Source organism: Amphiprion ocellaris, chromosome 13 (genome assembly GCF_022539595.1).
Source record: "Amphiprion ocellaris isolate individual 3 ecotype Okinawa chromosome 13, ASM2253959v1, whole genome shotgun sequence".
NCBI lineage: Eukaryota > Metazoa > Chordata > Actinopteri > Pomacentridae > Amphiprion > Amphiprion ocellaris.
Genome location: NC_072778.1, coordinates 2,198,525 through 2,220,622, shown reverse-complemented (window position 1 = coordinate 2,220,622; position 22,098 = coordinate 2,198,525). Strand labels below are relative to the sequence as shown.

The window sequence follows — 22,098 nt, the reverse complement described above, 5'->3', positions numbered from 1 at the left end:
GTAATATTTTTCTTGTCTGACTTCAGTCATTTGTCTCATGCTTTCATCGTTTTGTGCTTCCTTTTTGTCTCGCTTTGTGATTTTTTTTCATTTTTTTGTCTCGTTTGTGTCCATTTCTTCTCACTGTATAACTATTTTGTCTAATTTTTTGTTGTTTCATGTTGTTTGTCTCATTTTTTGTCATTTTGTTTCTCTGTTATGCCGTGATTTTCCTACTCTGGTCCAGGTGAGATCAAATTGGGCTGAATGTGGTTCCAGAACTAAAACCTGAAGCCGTGAAGTCGGTTTTAGCTCATTTTTACATCAATTAGCATTTATGTCTCCATTAGCTGCTGCAGGTTTCAGTTTAAAATCCTGACATGAACTTTAAATCCAGATGTTCTGAGTTTTCTTTGACTGAGATGTCAATCTGAAGTCATTGCGTCATTTTTTTGTGTGTCTTTGTGGTAATTTTGCGTCTCTGTGTGCATGTTTAGTCTCTTTTTACAAGAGTTTTGCATCGTTCTTGCAGTTTTCAGGCGTTTGTTGTGTCTTTCTGAGAATTTTGTGTGTCTCAGTGGTTGTTTTGAGTATCTTTTTGTTAGTTTTTCCTCTTCTTGTAAGTCTTTTGTGTCTGTCTCTTGCTGTTGTCTTTTTTTTTTTTTCAAATTTCAGGGTTTTTGGTGCCTATGTGGTGATTTTGGGACCTTTTTATTTTGTTCTTGTGCATCTTTTGGTCGTATTTTTGTGTCTTTTTTGGTAAAATGATCTTTTAGTTGTAGTCCTGCTTCCTTCTATGGTCTCTGCATATTTGAGGGTTTGTTGTGTCTCTTTTTGTTGTTCCTGTGCATCTTTCGGCAGTACTTTTTGGTCTCTGTCAGTGATAATTTTGTTTCAGTCAGTTTTTTTACTTGTTTCATAGTAGTTTTGCATTTTTTATAGTCTGCGTGGTTGTTTTGTGTGTCTTTGCAGTTATTTGGTGTCTTTTTGTTGTTCTTTTGCATCTTTTTGTCTGAGGTTTGTGTCTTCCTTGAGGTTTTTTTGTTTCTATTTGCAGTTATTTTACTTGTTTTTATTGTTGTGCATCGTTCTATAGTCATGTTTTAGGAATTTTTTGTGCGTTTCTGGTTGTTCTTGTTCATCTTTGCGTTTTTATTTTATTTTGTCTTGGTGGCAGCTTTGTTTTAATTTGAGGTTATTTTACTTGCTTTTTTGTTGTCTTTTACATATTTCAGGATGCTTTTGATGCCTATGTGGGGATTTTGTTTCTTTTTGTGATTGTTTTACCTCTTTTTGTTGTTCTTGTGCATCTTTTTGGAATGGTTTTGCATGTTTCTTAAGTCTCCTTGCATTTTTTGTTTGAGCTTTTGGCTGTTTTGTGCCTTTTTGTGGTTAGTATTCGTCAGTTTTCAGTCAGCTCAGAGGCCTACTGACTCTTTGGACTCCAGTAACACAAAATTCTTTGACTGAAGAGTGAAAATCTGCAAGAAAAAATGTTATCAAAATGTGAGAAACACAATAAAACACTGAGAAACAACTGAGAGCTGATTCTGGTTAGAGACGAAGGTTCATATTTTAGGCTAATTTCTGTTCTGAAAACCTGAACCAACACTTTCTGAATATGTTTTTCTTCACTGCCAAAGAAATTAATCCCGAAACCGTCCAGAATCTGAGTCCTTGGAGACTTTCTTTCCGTTTTACTGATGAAATCTGCCAACAGAAACACTGTTTGTGGTTGTTTTACCTCTTTAAAAGAAAGATTTAGAAGTCTGAAGGGGAAAATTTAGAATATATTTAAAAGCAAATCTGGTAAAATTACAGTAAAAATGTTTCTTCACGCTGATATTCACGTCATCTTCAACATTAGCTGGTCTAATTCCACAGAGAAACAAACAGAACCAAGAAGCAGAACCAAGAAAGAACCAAGAAAGAACCGACAGATCCAATCTGCAGGTGTACGGAGGCCACAGAGGGACAAACAGCCTCTAACAGAGCTGCCGCTACCTGCTGCACCCAACCAACACTTCCTGGTTGTGACATGTGACCCGTGACCTCACACTGACCTTAGGTAACCTCTCGGGGTCGCCGGGGTGACGGGGGATGACCTTCTGTAACCGCTGGAAACCGTAGTCGATGGTCGGTTCGTTCAAGGCTGCAGGACGACAACGAGACAAAGAGTTAGAGCGACAAACTGACACACAGACACACAAACAGGTTAATGTATAATAGAATGGTGTTGCCCCTGGAGACACAACTCGACTGTACGAACTACCAACAGTTCGTTTCTTTGCATCTTTTAGGTAGTTTTTAGTGTCTTTGTGGTCAGTTTGTGTCTATTTATGGTTGTTTTACCTCTTTTTTTTTTTCTTTTTTTAAATTTTATTTATTTGATCCATGGGACAGCGCACAAACAACATTAACCCCGTGGGGAGAGATGCATTATGCCAGGTTATAGCACAAGTGCTAATTTCCACCTGTAGTCCCAGAGCAGGCCAAAGATGTGTTGGGTTACATCAATGTTAAAAGAAAAAAGACACAAGATTAAACATTTCAAACATTAAACACAATATAATTCATAAGATCAAACTCCAAAGCCTCTACAAAAAAGTGCTGACACCAAAGCACCTTCAAAATCATCATTAATGGGTACAAGATTGATCCGAGAGCAGCCATCGCTTCAGCAAGCGTGAAAACTCATTGAAGTGTTTACATTTTAAAAGCTCTGTGGGTAATTTGTTCCATTGGTTCATTGCAACATAGGAGAACGCTGATCTTCCAAAAGCGGAGTCGAGTTTTCGTATATAACACTCGCCCCGAAGAGAAGTCCGAGTGTCTCGAGAAGAGACTTCAGAACACAGAGGGATAAAAGTCTTTAGCGGTGGCGCAACAGTGCCATGAATTATCCTAAACAATAAGCATAGATTAGAATATCTAATACAATTTTCAAAGCTTAAAATACCATGTTTAGTTAGAATTTTGCAATGATGATATATTCGTGGTTTTTTATCATGAATTTTAAGAGAAGTTTTGTATAAAGATTCAAGAGGCTTGTAGTTGTTTTGTCTGTTGTAGTTGTTGTTTGACCTCTTAGTCTTTTTTACCCCTCTTTTAGTTGTTGATTCACCTCTTTTAGTTGTTGTTTTACTTCCTTTTATGTTGTTTCACCTCTTTTAGTTGTTGATTCACCTCTTTTAGTTGTTGTTTTACTTCCTTTTATGTTGTTTCACCTCTTTTAGTTGTTGTTTCACCTCTTTTAGTTGTTGTTTTACTTCCTTTTATGTTGTTTCGCCTCTTTTAGCTGTTGTTTCACCTCTTTTAGTTGTTGTTTTACTTCCTTTTATGTTGTTTCACCTATTTTAGTTGTTGTTTCCCCTCTTTTAGTTGTTGTTTTACTTCCTTTTATGTTGTTTCGCCTCTTTTAGTTGTTGTTTCACCTTTTTGAGTTGTTGTTCCACTTCTTTTAGTTGTTGATTCACCTCTTTTGGTTGTTATTTCCCGTCTTTTAGTTGTTGATTCACCTCTTTTGCTTGTTATTTCCCCTCTTCTAGTTGTTGATTCACCTCTTTTGGTCCATTTTCACCTCTTTTAGTTGTTGTTTCACCTCTTAGTTGTTGTATCACCTCTTTTATTGTTATTTCACCTTTTTGATTGTTGTTTCACCTCTTTTGATTGTTGTTACACTTTATTTTTACAGCTGTTTCACATCTTTCTGAGCTCTCTGCATCTCTGACTCATTGTTTTTCATCTCTGGATTAGTTTTGTGTGCCTTTGCGGTTGTTTTGCGTGTTTTAATCCACGCTGCAGTGTTTGTTCTACAGTGCACCCCTATGAATGACCTCAGAGCAGCAGATCCTCGGGCAGGTTGTGAATCTTTTCCGTCCTGTCGGTCCGTCAGCAGTTACTCTGTGATCCTCGGCTCCAGTCTGTAGCTTCCTATTAGCAGCGAGCGCTAACGGCGAGCGCTAACGGCGAGGGCTGATCTCTCTCTCTCTCTTATCTGCTGTTTATTAAGTGTGAGACCTCACACTCCACCTTCTCCTCCTCGCTCTGCCTTTTCACTGCCACTAATTCAATCCAGCTTCTCTCTTTTCTCTCCCTCATTCACCTCCACAGACAATCTGCCTTCCTCCTCCTCCTCCTCCTCTCCGTCCAACAGAAACACCCGGAAATGAGTTCGGGGAGATACTTCTCCATAATCAAGCCCATTAATCATAAAAGGCTGTCAAATTTGACTTTGGGGACAATTTGTCAGCCGATCTTGCCCACTCCGCTTTTGTCACCGTTGGCTCTTGTATTCTGTAAGGATGATTGACACACCAAATGCCGGTGAGTAGAATAGCTAGTTTGCGCTAATATGCATAACCGCGGCTTTCATGAATAAGAATAAGGCAGCTATACGGCGGCGCAGAGGGGTCTCCTTCAAAGGGCCCCGCCGCCGTTTGTCGCCGGCGCTCCAAATAGATGTTATTACCATTATAACAATATTTGTTTTCTTTCCCCGGGAATAAGGCGGCCGCGAGCTGCTAAATCAAATTTGTCAGAGACCCGTTTCAAGTGGCGGCGGAGGAGAAAAGGGGCTTACAGGCTGCGACTGGGGTGGGGATGATATCTGAAGGGTGACAGAGCGCTGAGGGACGTGGCCCTTGCCGCCGCCGCTGCCATGTTGGGTTTCTTGCCTCCCGAAGAGGAAGCGGAGCCCGGATCCATTACCTCCAGCCGAACGGGGATTCATCGCGGGATCCCAAAGAGGCTTTTTGGCGGGACGCGGAGCAGCAGAGGATGAACGGAGATAATGCGGCGCTGCGACCCGAGCAGCAATCAGCGGCGAATCCCAAAACGAAACGTACAAACATCCCAACTTATAAAAGACGTGGAGGCTTGATGGGAGCTGCAGCAATAGAATAAAAAACCCATTTACATCCCGAGACACGAGAGGAGGAAGGTCTGAGATGTTTAACTCTTCATCTGCACCTGAGGGTTTCTCATCTGTGACCTCAGAAATCAGACTCAGATTGTTTACTTGTTGGTGGATTTAAAAAGTTCAGACAATGATCCTCCTCACTCTAATAAACTCTCACTGCAAAACCTGGACTGCTCTGTCTCTGATCAACTAAAATTAGACAAAATATAAATAAAATTAGGTGCAAACTGTCAATAAAGAGCCGCAACATGATCACGCAGATGCTGAAAATGTCCACAAAAACATGCAAATGATCACAAAGACACAAAACAAAGCAAACATGAATCCCAAAACAAAATGTACAAACATCCCAACTTATAAAAGACGTGGAGGCTCGATGGGAGCTGCAGTAATAGAATAAAAAACCCATTTACACCCTGAGAAACAAGAGGAGGAACATCTGAGATGTTTAACTCTTCATCTGCGTCTGAAGGTTTCTCATCTGTGACCTCAGAAATCAGACTGTTTTTTTTGTTGGTAGGTTAAAAAAAGTCCAGTGATCCTCCTCAGTGTAATAAACTCTCACTGCAAAATCATCAACTAGCATTAGACAAAAAATAAAGAAAAATAAGATGCCAAACGATCAAAAAAGAGCTGCAACACAATCACACAGACACTGAAAACCTCCACAAAAAGATACAAAAGATCACGAAGAGACAAAGCAAACACGAATCCCAAAATGATGACTGAAGGATGGAAAACAGCTAAAAAGAGAAAAGAAAAGGACCAAAATGCCTTAAAACAACCACAGAAAAACGCAAACGAGCTAAAATGAGACAAGAAAGGTTCCATAAAGAGCTGCAAAAGACTACAACAGCACTCAAAATAACTACAAATAGACGCAAATTACTGAACTGAGCGACAAAACCACGATAAGCTCAAAATATTGACAAGATTTTAAAAAAGCTGAATCATTTTAGTTTATTTGACTCTGATTCCTGCATGTGTTTGTGAATAAACCTTTAGAGATGGAGGCTGAAGCTGCGAAAGCGATGCTAAACAACCACAAAAGCACTCAATAAGACCCCAAAGAGACAAGAAGAAACAAAAATAAGACGATAGAAAGAGACCATAATGGCTAAAGAGAAACTTAAAAGAAAAAAACAACAGCAAAGAAACACGATAAGAGCTCAGATCACATGCAAAATCACCACAAAGATAGAAAAAGAACTAAACAGAAACCCAAAATGACAACAGAAAGCTAATAAAATCAACCACAAAGAGCAAAACTGTGCTGTCCTACTCACTTAGCATTAGCATTAGCATATTAGCTTGTAAGAAATCAAAAAGCACAATGGCTAAAAGGATACTTATATGATCAAAAAGAACAAAAACAACCATAAAGAAATACAAAAGAGCTAAAATGAGACGCAAACGGTCCAATAAAAGCAGCAAAACAATCCCAAAAACAGTGAAAACAACCATAAAACGACAAAAGGGACTAAAAAGAAACACAAACTGTCAAGAAAAATAAGCAAACTAGCTAAAATGAAAACAAATATCTTCTCTTTAGCATTAGCGTTAGCGCAGCCTCTGTTCTCAAGCTGTTTCAAAAAAATTCCTACTTTTTCTGTTTAGAGGAGAAACTCAAAGGTTGGAGGGCAAAGAGGGGCAAAAATAATTCTTTAAAATGATCACAAAGAGAAGAGTGAACATGAGAAACAAAAAAGAAAAGAGAAAATAAAGTGACATCAGAAAGAAATGACTAAAAACAAAAATAACTACTGCTCACTTAGCCTTAGCATTAGCATCAGTAGACACAAAAGAGCAAAAATGAGACACAAAATGAACACATAGACAAAAAGAACTAAAAATAAGAAGCAAAATGACTAAAATGCCAACAAAAATTAACGAAAACCAATACAAAGAGACTTTGGTCACTTAGCTTTAGCATTAGCCACCACCGCAAAGAGACAAAAATAACCCAAAATGACAATAGAACAACCTAAAAAGTCTAAAACGAGGCACAAAATGACCACAAAGTGAGAAAAACAACAAAATGACAAAAGACAGAAACAAAACTCGATGCTCATTTAGCATTAGCATTAGCGGTGGTTTTGGTTCGTTTGACTCCTGCAGGTGAAGGAACCCCGGACGGTGGATGCTGATGGTGCGTTCAGGAACATCGTGGACCCCAGATGGAGACTGACGTTCTAATAAACCTCTGGACCCCCCCCCCCCCCCCCAAATCAGTAAATTAAGCCCATTACTTCCTCTTATTAAAATCTCGCCGCTCTCTGACCTCAGCGCCCCATTGGCTGCCTGCGGGGCCCCGTCGCTCCTCCCAGCCAATCGATAGCCGGCTGCCTCCCTGCAGTAATTGGAGATCGGCGGCTGGCGGCGGCGAACCCTGACCCCCTCCCCCCCCCCCAGCGCCACGCCGCCCATATGAAGACAGATTGCCTGATTTAGTGTAAACATATGCTGCAATTCCAGGCATCAGTGCCACTTTCTCCATCGTAATTTGTATTGATTTTTCTCGGCTTCTCTTTCTCTTCTTTCCGAGGCCGCCGTCGCTTTTTCTGCTGCCGTCTGAGGCTTTTTATAAATCAGAAAAAGGAGCACAGGAAGATAATTCAGAGGTGAGAGGAGGCAGAGGGTGATTCTTTATATATTTAATCAAGCATTTATCGCCCTCTCTGCAGCTCCGCTCGCTGTGAAAGTGATCAAACGGTTGGTCGGCGTCCTGCTGATCGGCACGCTCTCTTATTAGGCGGCTAAGTGACTGAGGAGAGGACGGGGGTGGGGGGAGGCGTGTTGAACTAATTTCTCGATGGCAGATTTGCGAGCAGCAGGTCGGAGCTGGAGATTCGCTCATTTACAGCAGAGATGTTTGGTTCCTGCAGCTGCGACATGAAAGACGAACATCTGCACGGCGACTCGGAAAGGTCCTGCTTCATTAATGAGATCTGAGCAGTCAAATAAAACCTGCCTCCGTGTTAAAATCAGCCCGGCTAAAACCAGAAGGTGGTAAAATAACAGGATGAGACAGCAGTAAAAGGAGAAGACTGCAAGCGAGGAATAAAAGTCGGTATGTAAAAGGAGAGAAGAAGGATACCGAAGATACTGAACCCGAGAGACCAGAGCTTCTGTCTGAAGTGACACTTAACGTTTCTCGTTGGGAAGTCAAGCCCCTAAAAAAACACCACAAAGAGACGAAAATAAACCAGAATGACGTCAGAAGAACTGTCCAAAAACGTCCAGAAAGTGACATAAAATGACCACAAAGACCCCCCAAAAAAACCAACCCTCATTATACTCACTAAACCAGCCAGAACAACTACAAAGAGCTGCAAATAGGTCACAAAATGTCAAACAGGACTAGAAAGAAACCCAAACTGATGTCTAAAACATCCAAAAAAAGACACAAAACAACTACAAACAGCCATTAAAGCAACCTAAAATGCCCAAAAAGAGACACAAAATGACCACAAATAGCCAAAAAGACATTAAAATAACCCAAAATGACATTAGAACAACTTAAAATGTCGGAAAAGAGAAATAAAGAATCCACAATGTTTGACCAAAAATACCACAAAAACACTCATAAAAACCCAGGAATAAGACGGCAAAGTAGTAAAAAGTGCCGCACAATGGCCGTAAAACAAGCAAAATGAGCACAAACAGATGCAAAACGAGTAAAATGAGACACAAGACTGCTAAAATGAGATGCAAAATTCCTAGTCAAAAAAAAGAGTAAAAATGACTAAGGAAAGACACTAAACAAATAAATACAGATGAATCCACAATGTTTGACCAGAAATACCACAAAAAGACTGAGAAATAAGACACCTAAGTGGTACAAAGAGCTGTAAAATGTGTCATTGACCAGAAATTGACCCTAAGAAACATCAAACTTGTCCTGAACATGATTCCTGAACATCTCAGACTCATTACTCAGCTCCCACAATGCACTGGGCTCCCGCTGATTCTCCCTGAGTGAATATTTACGCCGCTGAGATGAGATTCCCCCGTGGAGAGCTGCTCACCTGTAGCTCTGATCGGCCGCTCGAAGGCGCCGTCATGTTCGTCCTGATCATCTCAAATAGCCTCCATATTCCACCGCCGCTGTAATTTCCCATCTGCCCCGGCGGCCTGATTGATGCGGGTCGCGGCGGCATTCGGCCTTGCCGGTCGGACGCTGGGCTCTAAGTGGACGGAGCTGATTTGTTTTGCTGCCCATCAAGTGGCCAGAACATCCTGAACACGGACGGTTTTATTCTACACAACGCTTCCTGTCCACGAACATCTGCAGCTGATTTATTCTGAACCAGGACGCTCAAGTCTGAGATTTATAGGGCCACTACACCTGCACATTCTCATTCTCTTTCTATATTTGCCTCTTTTCTGTGTTGTGAAACCGTGATGAAACACTCTAAATGACCACAGAGAGGTGCAAACGACTAAAATGCTGCTCAGAGCTAGTGAAAAGACACAAAAATGCCAAAAAAAAACCTCAAAATGAGCACAAAGAGACGCAAAAGACTAGAATGTTGCTCCAGACTCCTAAAAAGACACAAAAAACTGTCAAAATAACCACAAAGAGATGCAAAAGCCCTAAAATTTTATGTAAAACATCTAGAAATGGCTGCAAAGTGACCTTAAAACACGCAAAACAAGCACAAAGAGATGCAAAAGACTAATATGCTGCTCAAAGCTAGTGAAAACACACAAAACATGAACAAAAAAAACTCAAAATAACCACAAGCAGATGCAAAAATGTCTAAAATGCTGCTCTAAACTAGTGAAAAGACACTAAAATGACCAAAAAAAAACTTACAATAACACAATAGCACTACAATTTTATACAAAACATCTAAAAACAGCTGCAAAAATGACCTTAAAACCTTCAAAACAACCACAAAGAAGTGCAAAAGACTAAAATGTTGTCCAAAACTAGTAAAAAGACACAAAACATGAACAAAAAAAACTCAAAATAATCACAAGCAGATGCAAAAGACTAAAATGCTGCTCTAAACTAGTGAAAAGACACAAAAATGACCAAGCAAAACTCAAAATAACAACAAGGAGAAACAAAAGCACTCAAATTTTATGCAAAACATCTTTAAAAACCGTCGGAAAATGACCTTAAACCACTCAAAATGATCACAAAGCAACACAAGACGAAAATGAGACGCAAAACTTTAAAAAATGATCTTAAACAACAACAAAGAGATGCCAAAGCAGGAAAATTTGATGCAAAACGTCTAAAAAACAGCCGGAAAATGACCTTAAAACAGTCAAAACAACGATCAGGTTCAATCTTTTTGTGGTTGGTTTACATTTAATCTTGACCCTTTTGCTTGTTTTCTTTGTTTTATGTTATTTTATGGTTGTTTAGCGTCACATTTTGGTCATTTTACATCTTTATGTCGTTGGTTTACATTCGATTTTGGTCATTTTGTTTTGTGTCTTGTTCCGGTCATTTAGAATTTTAAAAACAGCCTGTATTTTTATAAAGTTTTTACAGTTTTATTTATAAACTGAAGGAATGTGTGTGTTTGTCGTTTCAGGGACTACTTTCAGCGGCGGATGAATCTATATCTGTCAGTTTTGACGCTCAGAGATCAGATTTCTCAGCTCCTGATTGGCTCAGAATCACCTGTCAGGTGTGTTCAGGTCTCTGCTGCTGGATCCTCCCACAGCGCCGCGATGTTAATCAGGGAATAATTACCTCCCTGTGATGAGCAGGAAGCTCCGTGCCTCAAAGAAATAGGCCCCCCACCTGAGAAGTTATTATTTTCTGGAGCGGCGGCCCAAAGTGCCCCCAGAAACAGCTAATTACCCGACATTAGTTCCACGTGTCCCCGACGGCGAGCTGCTCTTTGATATATGAAATGTGGCGAGTCTCAGCTGAGGAAGTCCCCCGACGGAGAACACACTTCTGCTGCCTATATAAAGAGCACGTGTCACTTCCTGTCAGCTGACCTGCTGGAAGCTCAGGTAGGAAACACCTGATCAGAGCTCCTCTGAAGAGCCCACAGTTTGGGTTTTTAGATCCAGAAAATACGACTTTTATACCTTTTTATCGTCGTTTCAGTTTAGTTTGGGTTGTTTTGCATCTTTTTGTGGTTATTTTGCATCTTTTTGTGGTTGTTTAGCATCTTTTTGTGGTTGCTTTGTGCCAAATTTTGTTTTTTTTTGTGGTAAATTTAGGGTGTTTTGCATCATGGTTTTTTTTTGTGTCTCACTGTGGTTGTTTTCAATTTCTGTGGATATTTGCATTAAATTTTGCTTGTTTTACAACTTTCGTGGTTTAACTGGTGTCACATTTAGGTCATTCTAGGTATTTTTTTTTTATCTATCTTTAATTTAGTTTGTTTTACATCTTTTTGTGGTCATCAGCCTTTAATTTTGGTCTATTAAATCTTTTACTGGCTGCTCTGCATCACTTTTTGGACAGTTTTTTGTCATGTTTTGTTCCTTTTACATGTTTTTTGTGGTGGTTTTGTGTGACATTTTGGTCATTTAAAATCATTTTGTGTTTGCATCTGCATCACATCTTTGTTGTTTTACATCTTTTTGTAGCTGTTTTGTTTGCAGTTTGGTTATTTTACACATTTTGTGGTTTGTTTGCATTTAATTTTGATTGTTTTAAATCGTGTGGTCATCAGCGGTTAATTTTGGTCTTTTGAATCTTTTTGTGGTGGGCTACATTTGTTTTTTGGTCATTTTGTCTTATTTTAGTTGTTTTCTATCTTTAAGTGGTTATACGTATTAAATTTTCGTTGTTTTACACCTTTTCTGGTTGTTTTGTGTCGCAATTTGTTCATTTTACATTTTTTTGTGGTGATTTTGTGTCACACTTTGGTCATTTCATGTATTTTTGTAGTTTGTGTGCATTAACCTTGATTATTGTCCATCATTTTGGGGTGGTCAGCAATCAATGTTGTTGGTATTCAATGTTTTTTTTAGTTTTACCTTTTTTTGTGGGAAGGAGGGTTAAAGCAGCAATTTGAGAAAAGATAACAAACAAGACATCAAATATCTTTCCTTTTTATTGTAGTTTTCCAGCTTTCAGCCAATGAAAATGCTCTAAAGACTGAATCAATGCTTTGTTTTAAGTGTCAGATTCCCGTTGATGTCGTTAAACCTGATGTTTGGTAGCAGGAAGCTGACTAACGAGGCCATAATTATTAACATTCTGCTTGTTTTTATGGAACTGGAGTCTCTCTGAGCAGCTCTGAGCCGCCTGTCAATCACAGTTTAAAGTTCATGAAATTTCTATGAGCATCGATCGCAGCAGAGGAGGCTGTTAGCGACTCGCTGATTGATCAGGTGTCTCTGGATTCCTCTGAAGGTGCAGCTCCCGACGTCAGTCAGGCTTCAGCTAAAACCTCCGACAGGTTTCCTTAAAACATCTGTCGGCCCGATTCAGGGCAGCGGACAGATGTGAGCTTCAGCAGTCTGAATGTTAAAGAGGCAAAAACGATTAAAATGAGACTTCATCTGGTGTTTCCCAAATAAAGGACTGTGGAGTGGAGTCCAGCAATCTGAGAGGGAACTAAAACTGGGACGAATCTGGAAACACAAGGTTCAAATATACATTTTACACCTTTATGACGTGGTTTTACATTGGATTTTGGCCATTTTGTGTCTATGTTTGACCATTTTATTTATTTTTGTGGTCATTTTGTGTGAACTTTTGTTCCTTTGATGTCTTTTGTTGTTGGTTTGTATCTGATTTTGGTCATTTTATGTCTTTTTTGTGGTTGGTTTCTGTCTATTTTTGGTAAATTAACGGTTGTTTTACGTCTTTTTGTAGTTGTTTGCATCTGATTTTGGTTGGTTTGTGTGTCTAGTTGGTCATTTTATGTCTTTGGTGGTTGGTTTGTGTCCAATTTTGGTAGATTAACTAGTTTTTGTGGTTGTTTGCTTCTAATTTTGGTCGGTTTGTTTGTCTAGTTGGCCATTTTACATCTCTTTGTGGTTGTTTTGTATCAGATTTTACTCATTTAAGTTTTTTGTGGTCATTTGCAATTAATTTTAGTCATTTTGCATCTCATTGAGGTTGTTTTGTCTTTTGTGGTTGGCTTATGTCATCTTTCTTTACATCTTTTTGCAGTCAGATTCATTTAATTTAGGTTGTTTCATTTATTTGTGGATGGTTTCTGTCCTGTTTTGGTTGTTTTACATCTTTTTGAGCATGTTATGTCTGATTTTGATTGTTTCACATCATTTCTGTCATTGCTTGAATTTATTTTAGTGATTTTGTTTCTCTTTTTGTGCAGCATTTTATTTGTCTTCTGTCTTTTTGTAGTTATTTGCATTCAGTGTAGTTTGTTTTCCATTGATTCATGTCTCTTTTTGGTCATTATATGTATTTTTGTGCTTGATTTTTGTCTAATTTAGGATCTTTTTGTGGTTGTTTGCATTTAGTTTTGGTTGTCGTACGAATCGGCAAACGTCATTGTAATAATAAAACAATAACAATGAAAACAAGCATTTTGTCTGTTATGTTTGAAATTTGTTTTGAAATTTCACTTTTCTGTCTCTATTTTCTGTCGATTTGACTTTTTCCAGTAAAAATGCTCCAATTTCATGACTGTAGTTTCTCATGTGATGATTAAAGATCCTTTAATTTAAATTACTTTAATAGCTTTAATTTATTGACTTTATATTGCTCAAATCTACATCCAAAACTTCTTTAAAAATATGTTTTGTCTTTGGGATTCTTGTTTTTAGAGGCGAACTGATTGAAAATAGAGAGAATTTAAATCATAAAAACAATAAAAAACTAAACATTTCTCTGGTCTTGGAGGTTTTTTCAGGCCGAGTTGAAGCTCTAAGATGTGAGTTTTACGTCTTCGGCCGTTTTTCCTCCAAACGTCGGCCTGAGAGCAGCTATAAAAGCCGCCGAGTTTCCTCCTCCTTTGTTTCCGTCTGAAAGCCGATCCGCCGCCGCTCACAGATAATTACGTCCATGTGTTACTGCGACAGTAATTAAACAATAAAAATTCAGAAGTCAATTAGTGATCGGGGTTCGAGTTGGGAGGAGAAGCGGTGGCTGAGACGTCTTCTTCTGCTGGAGGTTTAACTTCTAACTGATGGATTATTTTAACTTTATTATTTTCCGGACGCAGCTGTTTGGTTCTAAAACGTCAGAAAATGTTAAAAATGTGGATCAGAGTTTCCTCAAACGTCTTGTTTCGTCCAAAGATGTTCAGTTTACTGTCAGAGAGGAGGAAAGAAGTCGTCTGGAAATACTCTGCCGAAGTACAACTGCCGTAAATCAGAACGGTCGCTGAGGGAGTGTACTTTAAGGATCAATGAAGTACAGAAACGACCCAAAATACTGCAATAATACTACCAAAAGGATGAAAGAAGTACTGATATGTAGAAAACTGCAGAGAAAAAATATGACAAAATGCTACAAAACTTTTAAAAATGGAAGAACCACAAAAACTACAAACCTACAGAACAAAAAAAAACTCACAAAACTGTAAAACAAACAAAATAAACTACAATCCTGCAGAAAAAATACTAAAACTCCAAACCTGCAGTACAAAAATACTACAAAATGCTACAAAAGGAGGTAAGGGATGTTCAGGAGGGGTAGGAGGAGCAGGAGATGCAGGAGGCTGAGAAGGTACAGAAGGAGGAGGAGGTTCAGGAGGTGCAGGATATTTAGGAGGAGCAGGAAGTTCAGGAGATGTAGGAGGTTCAGGAGGAGCAGGAGGAGCAGGAGGTTCAGGAGGTGTAAAATATTCAGGAGGTCGGGGAGGTGCAGAAAGTTCAGGAGTTTCAGGAGATGTAGGAGGAACAGGAGGTTCAGGATGTTCAGGTGATGCAAAACGAGCAGGAAGTGCAGGAGGTTCAGAAAGAGCAGGAGATTGATGAGGTGCAGAAGGAGCAGGAGATGCAAGAGATGCAGAAGGTGTAGGAGGTGCAAGAGGTGCTGAAGGAGCAGAAGGTGCAGGAGGTATAAGAGGTTCAGCAAGAGTAGGAGGTTGAAGAGGAGCAGAAGGTTCAAGGAGTTTCAGGAGGTTGAGGAGGTGTAGGAGGAGCAGGAGGTTGAGGAGGAGCAGGAGGTTGTGGAGGAGCAGGAGGTTGAGGAGGAGCAGGAGGTTGAGGAGGTGAAGGAGGAGCAGGAGGTGTAGGAGGAGCAGGAGGCTGAGGAGGAGCAGGAGGTTGAGGAGGTGAAGGAGGAGCAGGAGGTGTAGCAGGAGCAGGAGGCTGAGGAGGAGCAGGAGGTTGAGGAGGTGAAGGAGGAGCAGGAGGTGTAGGAGGAGCAGGAGGCTGAGGAGGAGCAGGAGGTTGAGGAGGTGAAGGAGGAGCAGGAGGTTGAGGAGGAGCAGGAGGCTGAGGAGGAGCAGGAGGTTGAGGAGGTGAAGGAGGAGCAGGAGGTGTAGGAGGAGCAGGAGGCTGAGGAGGAGCAGGAGGTTGAGGAGGTGAAGGAGGAGCAGGAGGTTGAGGAGGAGCAGGAGGCTGAGGAGGAGCAGGAGGTTGAGGAGGTGAAGGAGGAGCAGGAGGTGTAGGAGGAGCAGGAGGCTGAGGAGGAGCAGGAGGTTGAGGAGGTGCAGATTAATGAGGGGAGCCTGCAGGTATCGACTTTCCTGGGAAAACACAGCTCTCTAAAAATCAGTGGCCGAGTGCCGCAATAACTCAGCACCCATCGATCCCAGAGCTCCCCCTTTACCCCCCCCCTCCCCCTCCTCCCCCCAGCCCCCTCCCTCCTCCCCCGCAGGCCGCATTGATCGCTGCATTACCAGCTGCGAGGCGTTCGAGGACCGGCCGTCTTCCTCACTGGGAGCTTCTTAATTCATCGATTCCCCCAAAACACTTTGTTGGTTGTTTCTCATTCAGGCATCGATCGCTTCTGTTTATTATTGAGTATCTGGATCGCCACGGCAACAGCCCTCCAAATAAATAAATAAACAAATAAATAAATAAACACCACAAAATAGACTTCACTGTAAAAATTTTAAAAAATGAAATCTGAAGGAACCGTGTTGCCTCAAGTTTTTGTAAATGCAGTAAAAATTGTACTAAACTAAAATTGTGTAATGCAAATATATATATATATATATATATATATATATATATATATATATATATATATATATATATATATATATATATATAAATTTAAATTATTTACAGTTTTGCTTTTTTAAAATAGAAGATATATATATTTACATATATATATGTATATATATATATATATATACATATATATATATATATATATACATATATATATATATATATATATATATAGAGAGAGAGAGAGAGAGAGAGAGAGTGAGAGTTATTTATTTATAATTGGACAAAACAGGAAAAAATGAACAATAGACAAAATTTTTTCGTCACACTGTAGAAAATTAAAACAGATTTTTGATGTAGACATTTTTTTTAAATTTCTTACAGGTTTGGCCTGTTAATGTTTGTTCAAAAGCAAATATCTTTAGAATAACAATATTTTTTTCGGATTTAAACAAAGCAAAATTGTGCAAAGAAAAATATTTTCAGCCGATTCAAATATAATAAAAACTGTAATTTTACATTTGTAAAATGTTTATTTATGTTGATGAAATTACTCAAACATTTTATAGTGAAATGTTTATTAAAAATAGTTCACTGTCTTGGAATTTTCACATAAATATTTATCTGTACTTTAATGAAACAGTAAAAATCTGTAATTTCCAGTAACCTGTTCAGGGATGACAGCTATGACAGATAAAACAGTTTTTTTCTGGGCCGTATTTGTGAGTTTGATCAGTTTCCTGCTGATGATGTGAACAGACTCGTGATTCCAGGACCTGATTCTCAGCCTTCTTGACATTCTGCAGCGTTTCTCGCCTTCGGCCGTTTTTTTCCAGGGAAGCCGGCGGATCAAACCGTGAAGCTTCTTTAAGCTGCTCTGAGGAGATGGACGGAAACCTGGGAAACTCTGCTGGCAGCCTGCTGCGCTCTGATTGGCTGCCGGGGCTTCACCTCGGCAACCTGCAGGTGAGCATAGCAACAGCATCCACCTGGAAGCTGCTACAGCCTCAGAACAAACCTGGGACCTGCTCAAGGGACAGCACAGCCCCCTCAGTGACCTTCAGCCAATAATCCAGGACCTGCAGAACCTCGAGAACAAACTCTAGAACCTCCCCAAGGACACCAGCCTCCTCAAGGACCCCCCAGAACTCCTTAGGAACCCCCCAGAACCTCTAACACCTGCTTAAAGACTGCTGAAAGTCCTCAAGGCCTCTTAAACCACTGGAGGGAGTCCTGGAATGTTTCCAAGAAACTCTGGAAACTCATTAAGAATCACTAAACAACGTGCAAAAAGCTCAAGGATGTCCTCAACCTCCTTGAGAACCTCTTTAAGACTTCTGTTACAGGTTCAGTGACCACTGGAAACTCGTAAAGACATCCTGGAACTTCTGGGAGCTCCTCAAGGCCCCTTCCACCACCGTAATGACCACTGGAGACTGTTCAAGGAGTCCTGGAAAGAGATATTTGCTGATATGCTTTTACAGTTGATGATATTAGAGTTTTAAATGTGCTTTTTTTTGGCGCTTTTGCTGCCAGATTTAGATCTCGAGAAACGTTTTTTGTGTCTTTTCAGTTTTTTCCACAAAGTGAATTTAAGCATCGGGTCGACCTGCAGCTTCCTCCAGATGTTGGGCTGATGTTTGAGGATGTAGAGAAGCTCCTGAACATCTTCTAATCTACAACAACGGGCTCTATTCAGCGCAGAAAGGCGACGGCGCTCCTCCGGTCGCTCCTATCTGGAAATGGGATCTGAGATTAGCATTGCAAAAGGAGGCGGCGGTCCGTCCATTGTGACGCCTCGACTCTGCGAGGAGGCGGCGCTTCCCACAAAGACGACGGTGAAGGAGGCGGCGATAAACCGGTGTTAAACAGAAAGAAACCAAAGTGGCTCGCCTGACATTTACTTATCGCGCTAAACAGCCGTCCATCTGACCTTTCTGCTACTTTGAATGACATCTGGATATTCTGACGGAATAATCGGTAAAAGCAGCGATCCGCCGGCTGATAGGAGGCGGCCGGACGCTGACAAAGAGTCTGAAGGGCGAGCCGAGAGCCGAGCAGCTCCGGGGGAATGTTTACTCCACCGCCGGCTTGTAGTAAAACTGTTTACTGACAACAACGGAGACGATCCTCCACAGAAAACCTCAAAACCTTCGACCTCAGGTTCGTCTTCAGAGAGCTTCCATCAGACTTTATTCAAACTGAAACTCCACAGAGGAGCATACACTTCCCAAAAACACCAAATATATCAGAGGAAATGTGGGAAAAATTACAAAAAATATCCCAATTAGATGGAACTGTGCAGAAATCTGATGATCTAATCTCGTCAGAATTTAAAATATTACACAAAAAACACCAAAAAATGGGATAAATCGACGATAAAGATGCATTAAAATACTAATACAATTCCCCAAAATACCAAATAGATCAGAGGAAATGTGTGTAAAATTATAATCTGACCTATTTGATGCTTAAAACTGAAGCAAACTGAGTAATTCCAGAAAAAAATGGTGCTAAATCTTAAAATATTGCACTAAAAACACCAAAAAATGTGATAAATCATTGACAAAGGTGCAATAAAACTCACATAAAATTAAAAATAATATCCCAAACTTCCCAAAAATACCAAATATATCAGAGGAAATGTAAGCTAAATTACAAATACTATCATAATTACAAATGTGAGGATCCAAACTGACACAAATTGAGTAAATCCAGACAAAAACGTCTCAAAAATTTTAAATATTGCACAAAAAGACCAAAAAATGTTATAAATTATTGACAAAGGTGCGACAAAATACAAATAAAATTCCAAATAATGTCCCAAACTACCCAAAAATACCAAATATATCATGGGAAACATGGGAAAAACTATAAAAAAATGTCATATTTAAATGGAACTGTCCAGGAATGTGACAATCAAAACCAAGCAATCTCTTCAGAATTTTAGATATTGCACAGAAAATACCAAAAAAAATGTGATAAATCGACGACAAAGGTGCAATAAAACATAATTTTTTAAATTTCTGTTTCACGTTCATCGAAAATAAATCTGAACTATTTTTACAGTTTTTAATAATATTAATAAATAATAATAATTTCTTTTTCAAGTATTTAAATCTGCCTAAAATATTATTATTTTACAGATATTTTAGATTATTTGAAATATTAACTTAAAATTGGTAAAACATTTTAACTGTTAATTGATAAATTACAGATAATATCTAGAGAAACTGTAGAAAAAAAATCATTATTTTACAGATATTTGCTATTTTTTTTGTTTTTACATGTTTTTGCCTCCTTTGCCGCCAGATTCTCACATTTTTTCATGTTTTTTACTTTTACAGTGCATCTAAAACACGCTGTTTACAAAAATCCATATTTTCAGAGTTGAAAATACACAGAAAACACCAGGAAATGTGTTTAATCAATGATATAAAATCTTAATTTTCTTTTCCATTTCATGTTTGTCCAAAATAAATCCCAAAACCAGCCAAAGTTACCGAATAAGTCTCAAAAAAACGGCCAAAAAGAGCCACAAAACAACCAAACTGTGCAGTCGGATGCTTTGTTTTTCTAACTAAATTTTCATTTTTACGTCTGTGGGATTTTTAAGACATCGGAACGGGAGATTTAAATACGGAGGAGCTCATTTTCAGGACGATTAAAGCCGATTAATAAACGGATTCTAGGCGTTTTAAGGATCTGCAGACACCATGAAGGTCGTCGTCGGTGAAGTCGAGCACAATTAAACTTTATTCTAGTTGGAGTAAAAGGCTGTTTTTCTTTAATGTTCGTAGCACTGTAAAGACATTTTAAGGGCGGATTTAAGTGTAAAGGTGATTAATTTTTAGTAAAGTCATATTTTTAAAAATTATTTTATTGTATTTTTATTCAGATTTGTCTGTAAGTTGATGTATTTTACTGTCAATTATGACTCTAGTTCAACTTCTGCTTTTTTAAACGCATTTTATAAATGAATTTGACTTCAAAATTAATGAATTTTGAGGATCCTCAGACGTTCTAAAGGAAATAATGCATCATTTCTGTCAGATAAACATGGTCCAATCAGCTGATGGGATGCTGGTTCGGTTCTGTTAGCGGTAGAACGAAGCGGGTCTTACCGGTGTAGACGAAGCGTCCCGGCGCTCCTTTGCAGAACTGCTTGGACTTGTAGGACAGCGTGACCTCCACGACCCCGGGGATGTGACGGGGAGGAGTCTGGACCCGGATGGCGTGAGGAGTGATGAGCTGCAGACACAAACAGGAAGTATGAAGCTGCTCTAAAAAATAAAACTCTAAAAAAGCCTCAGAAAGATCTGAACGTTCACCAGAATGTGTTGGTTTAACCTGATACCAGCCTCAAAAAAACTGGTTCAGTTTGTATTCTGGTTCTCATTTTCAACTACTTTAGTCTAAAGAAAGTAGAAAAGAAACATTTAGTCTCGGTTTTCTTGTTGATTTCTTCCAAGTATCACAAAGACGGACCAAAAAGAGACAGAAGAGGCTCAAAAACAGAGACACAAACACCAAAAACGAAACAAAATGATGGGCGAGCAGACCAAATATAAACACAAGGAGACCAAAAATAGACAAAATTATAAAAAGAGAGGTAAAAAAATATCAAAATGAGAAGCAGCAAGACCTAAAATAGATGCAAAAAGACTATAAAGAGACAATAAAAGACACAATAAAAGATTAAAGCGAGACAAAACGGCCAAAGCGAGATGCAAAAAGACCTAGAAGAGACACGAAAAGCCCAACAGGAAGCACAAGTACATCAAAAAGAGCATAGAGAAAAAAAGAGCATAAAAGGACACAAAATGAGCAAAATGAGATGCAAAAACACCAAGTGAGGGACAAGAAGACCAAAAATAAACACAAGAAAACAAAAAAAAGATTCAAAAAGAACCGATACCCATAAACCCATAAAGCAACAGAAAATCAAAAAGACCAATAAAAGACCAAAACAAGTTAAAACGACCAATAAGAGATGCAAAAAGACCAAAAAGAGACAATAAAAGATATAACAAAACACCAAAAGGAGTCACAAAACAAATAAAACAAGGCACAAAAACAGCAAAAAGTGAAGCAAAATGGACACAGAAAGACTCAAAATTACTAAAAAGCAAAGTAAAATAATTCGATTATGACGTTGCTCCTCGACTAACACAGTTCTTCATTACGTTCTCGCTACATTTTAAATGCAAATAAACCAATAAATCAGAGGAAAATAAGCAAACATTTGAAGATTTTCACACATTTTTAACTGCTCCTCTAGTTTGTTTTAACACGTTTACTTCAGCAGTGATTCATTTTGAGTTTTTACATCAACTCTGTTCAGTTTTATCAGGTTTTGAGTCTATAACGGCTCAGGAACTCTGGATCTGGGTCAGCAGCATTCAGAGGATTCTGGGTTTTGCGGTCCGTCTGCTCGCCGCCCGACGATCAAAGCGAGGAGCGATGGAGGCTCGTCTTCCCTCCAGGTGTTCTGCTCTCCTGGACCCGCTTCAATATTTCATGGCTCCGTCTGCGCAGCTCTTCACAATCTGCATATTTGAGGAAGCTGCAGCAGATGCAGGTGTTGGTTGTTGCCAGTTAGTGTGGAAGACGGAGGACGAGATGTTTGTGTTCCTGCAGCTGTTCTGATAAACTCACCGCTGTCACTTGTATTTGTTGCAAATGAAAGCAGGATTTCATGGAGCGGCGTTAAACTCTGACAGAAACTGTGAGATTCTAAACTCTTTTTCAACCATAAGATGGAAAACAAGCAGCAACGCCTGAAACTGTTAGTCAAAAAAATCCAATTAATGACGTTAAATCACAGTCTGGTTTGCAGATTTGTCTAAAAGTAACTTAAAAACAGACAAACTGGTAATCTTCTTCTTTAAATGTCACAGAGTTCAGTTAAAAGGCGACTTAAACAGACAAAACTGATCCAGAGACACAAAGAGAAGCAAAACAACCACAAGGAGACGTGAAATAACCAAAAAAAAAAGAGCAAAAATGACACAAAACGACCACAGAGACACCAAATGATCAAGAAACAAACACAAAGAGGCAAAAAAAGACCAAAATGGAGTATAAATGCCGACAAAAAGACACAAAATGACCAAAGAAAAATGCAAAATGATGTTCAAAGACATCGGAAAATTACAACATGGATGCAAAAA

General features: G+C 39.2%; 1 protein-coding gene across 3 annotated transcripts in view; it reads right to left on the bottom strand.

Annotated features, from left to right (window-relative positions):
- Positions 1 to 22,098, bottom strand: part of LOC111583752 (transcription factor COE3-like) — a 188,745-nt gene that overhangs the window by 31,802 nt on the left and 134,845 nt on the right. For all 3 annotated transcript variants that reach the window (XM_055016818.1, XM_055016817.1, XM_055016816.1), the window contains exons 10-11: positions 20,050 to 20,176; positions 2,043 to 2,131 (exon numbers count right to left, since the gene is read on the bottom strand). In XM_055016818.1, coding sequence (XP_054872793.1) covers positions 2,043 to 2,131; positions 20,050 to 20,176 — 216 coding nt within the window. The remainder of the gene's footprint in view (positions 1 to 2,042; positions 2,132 to 20,049; positions 20,177 to 22,098) is intronic.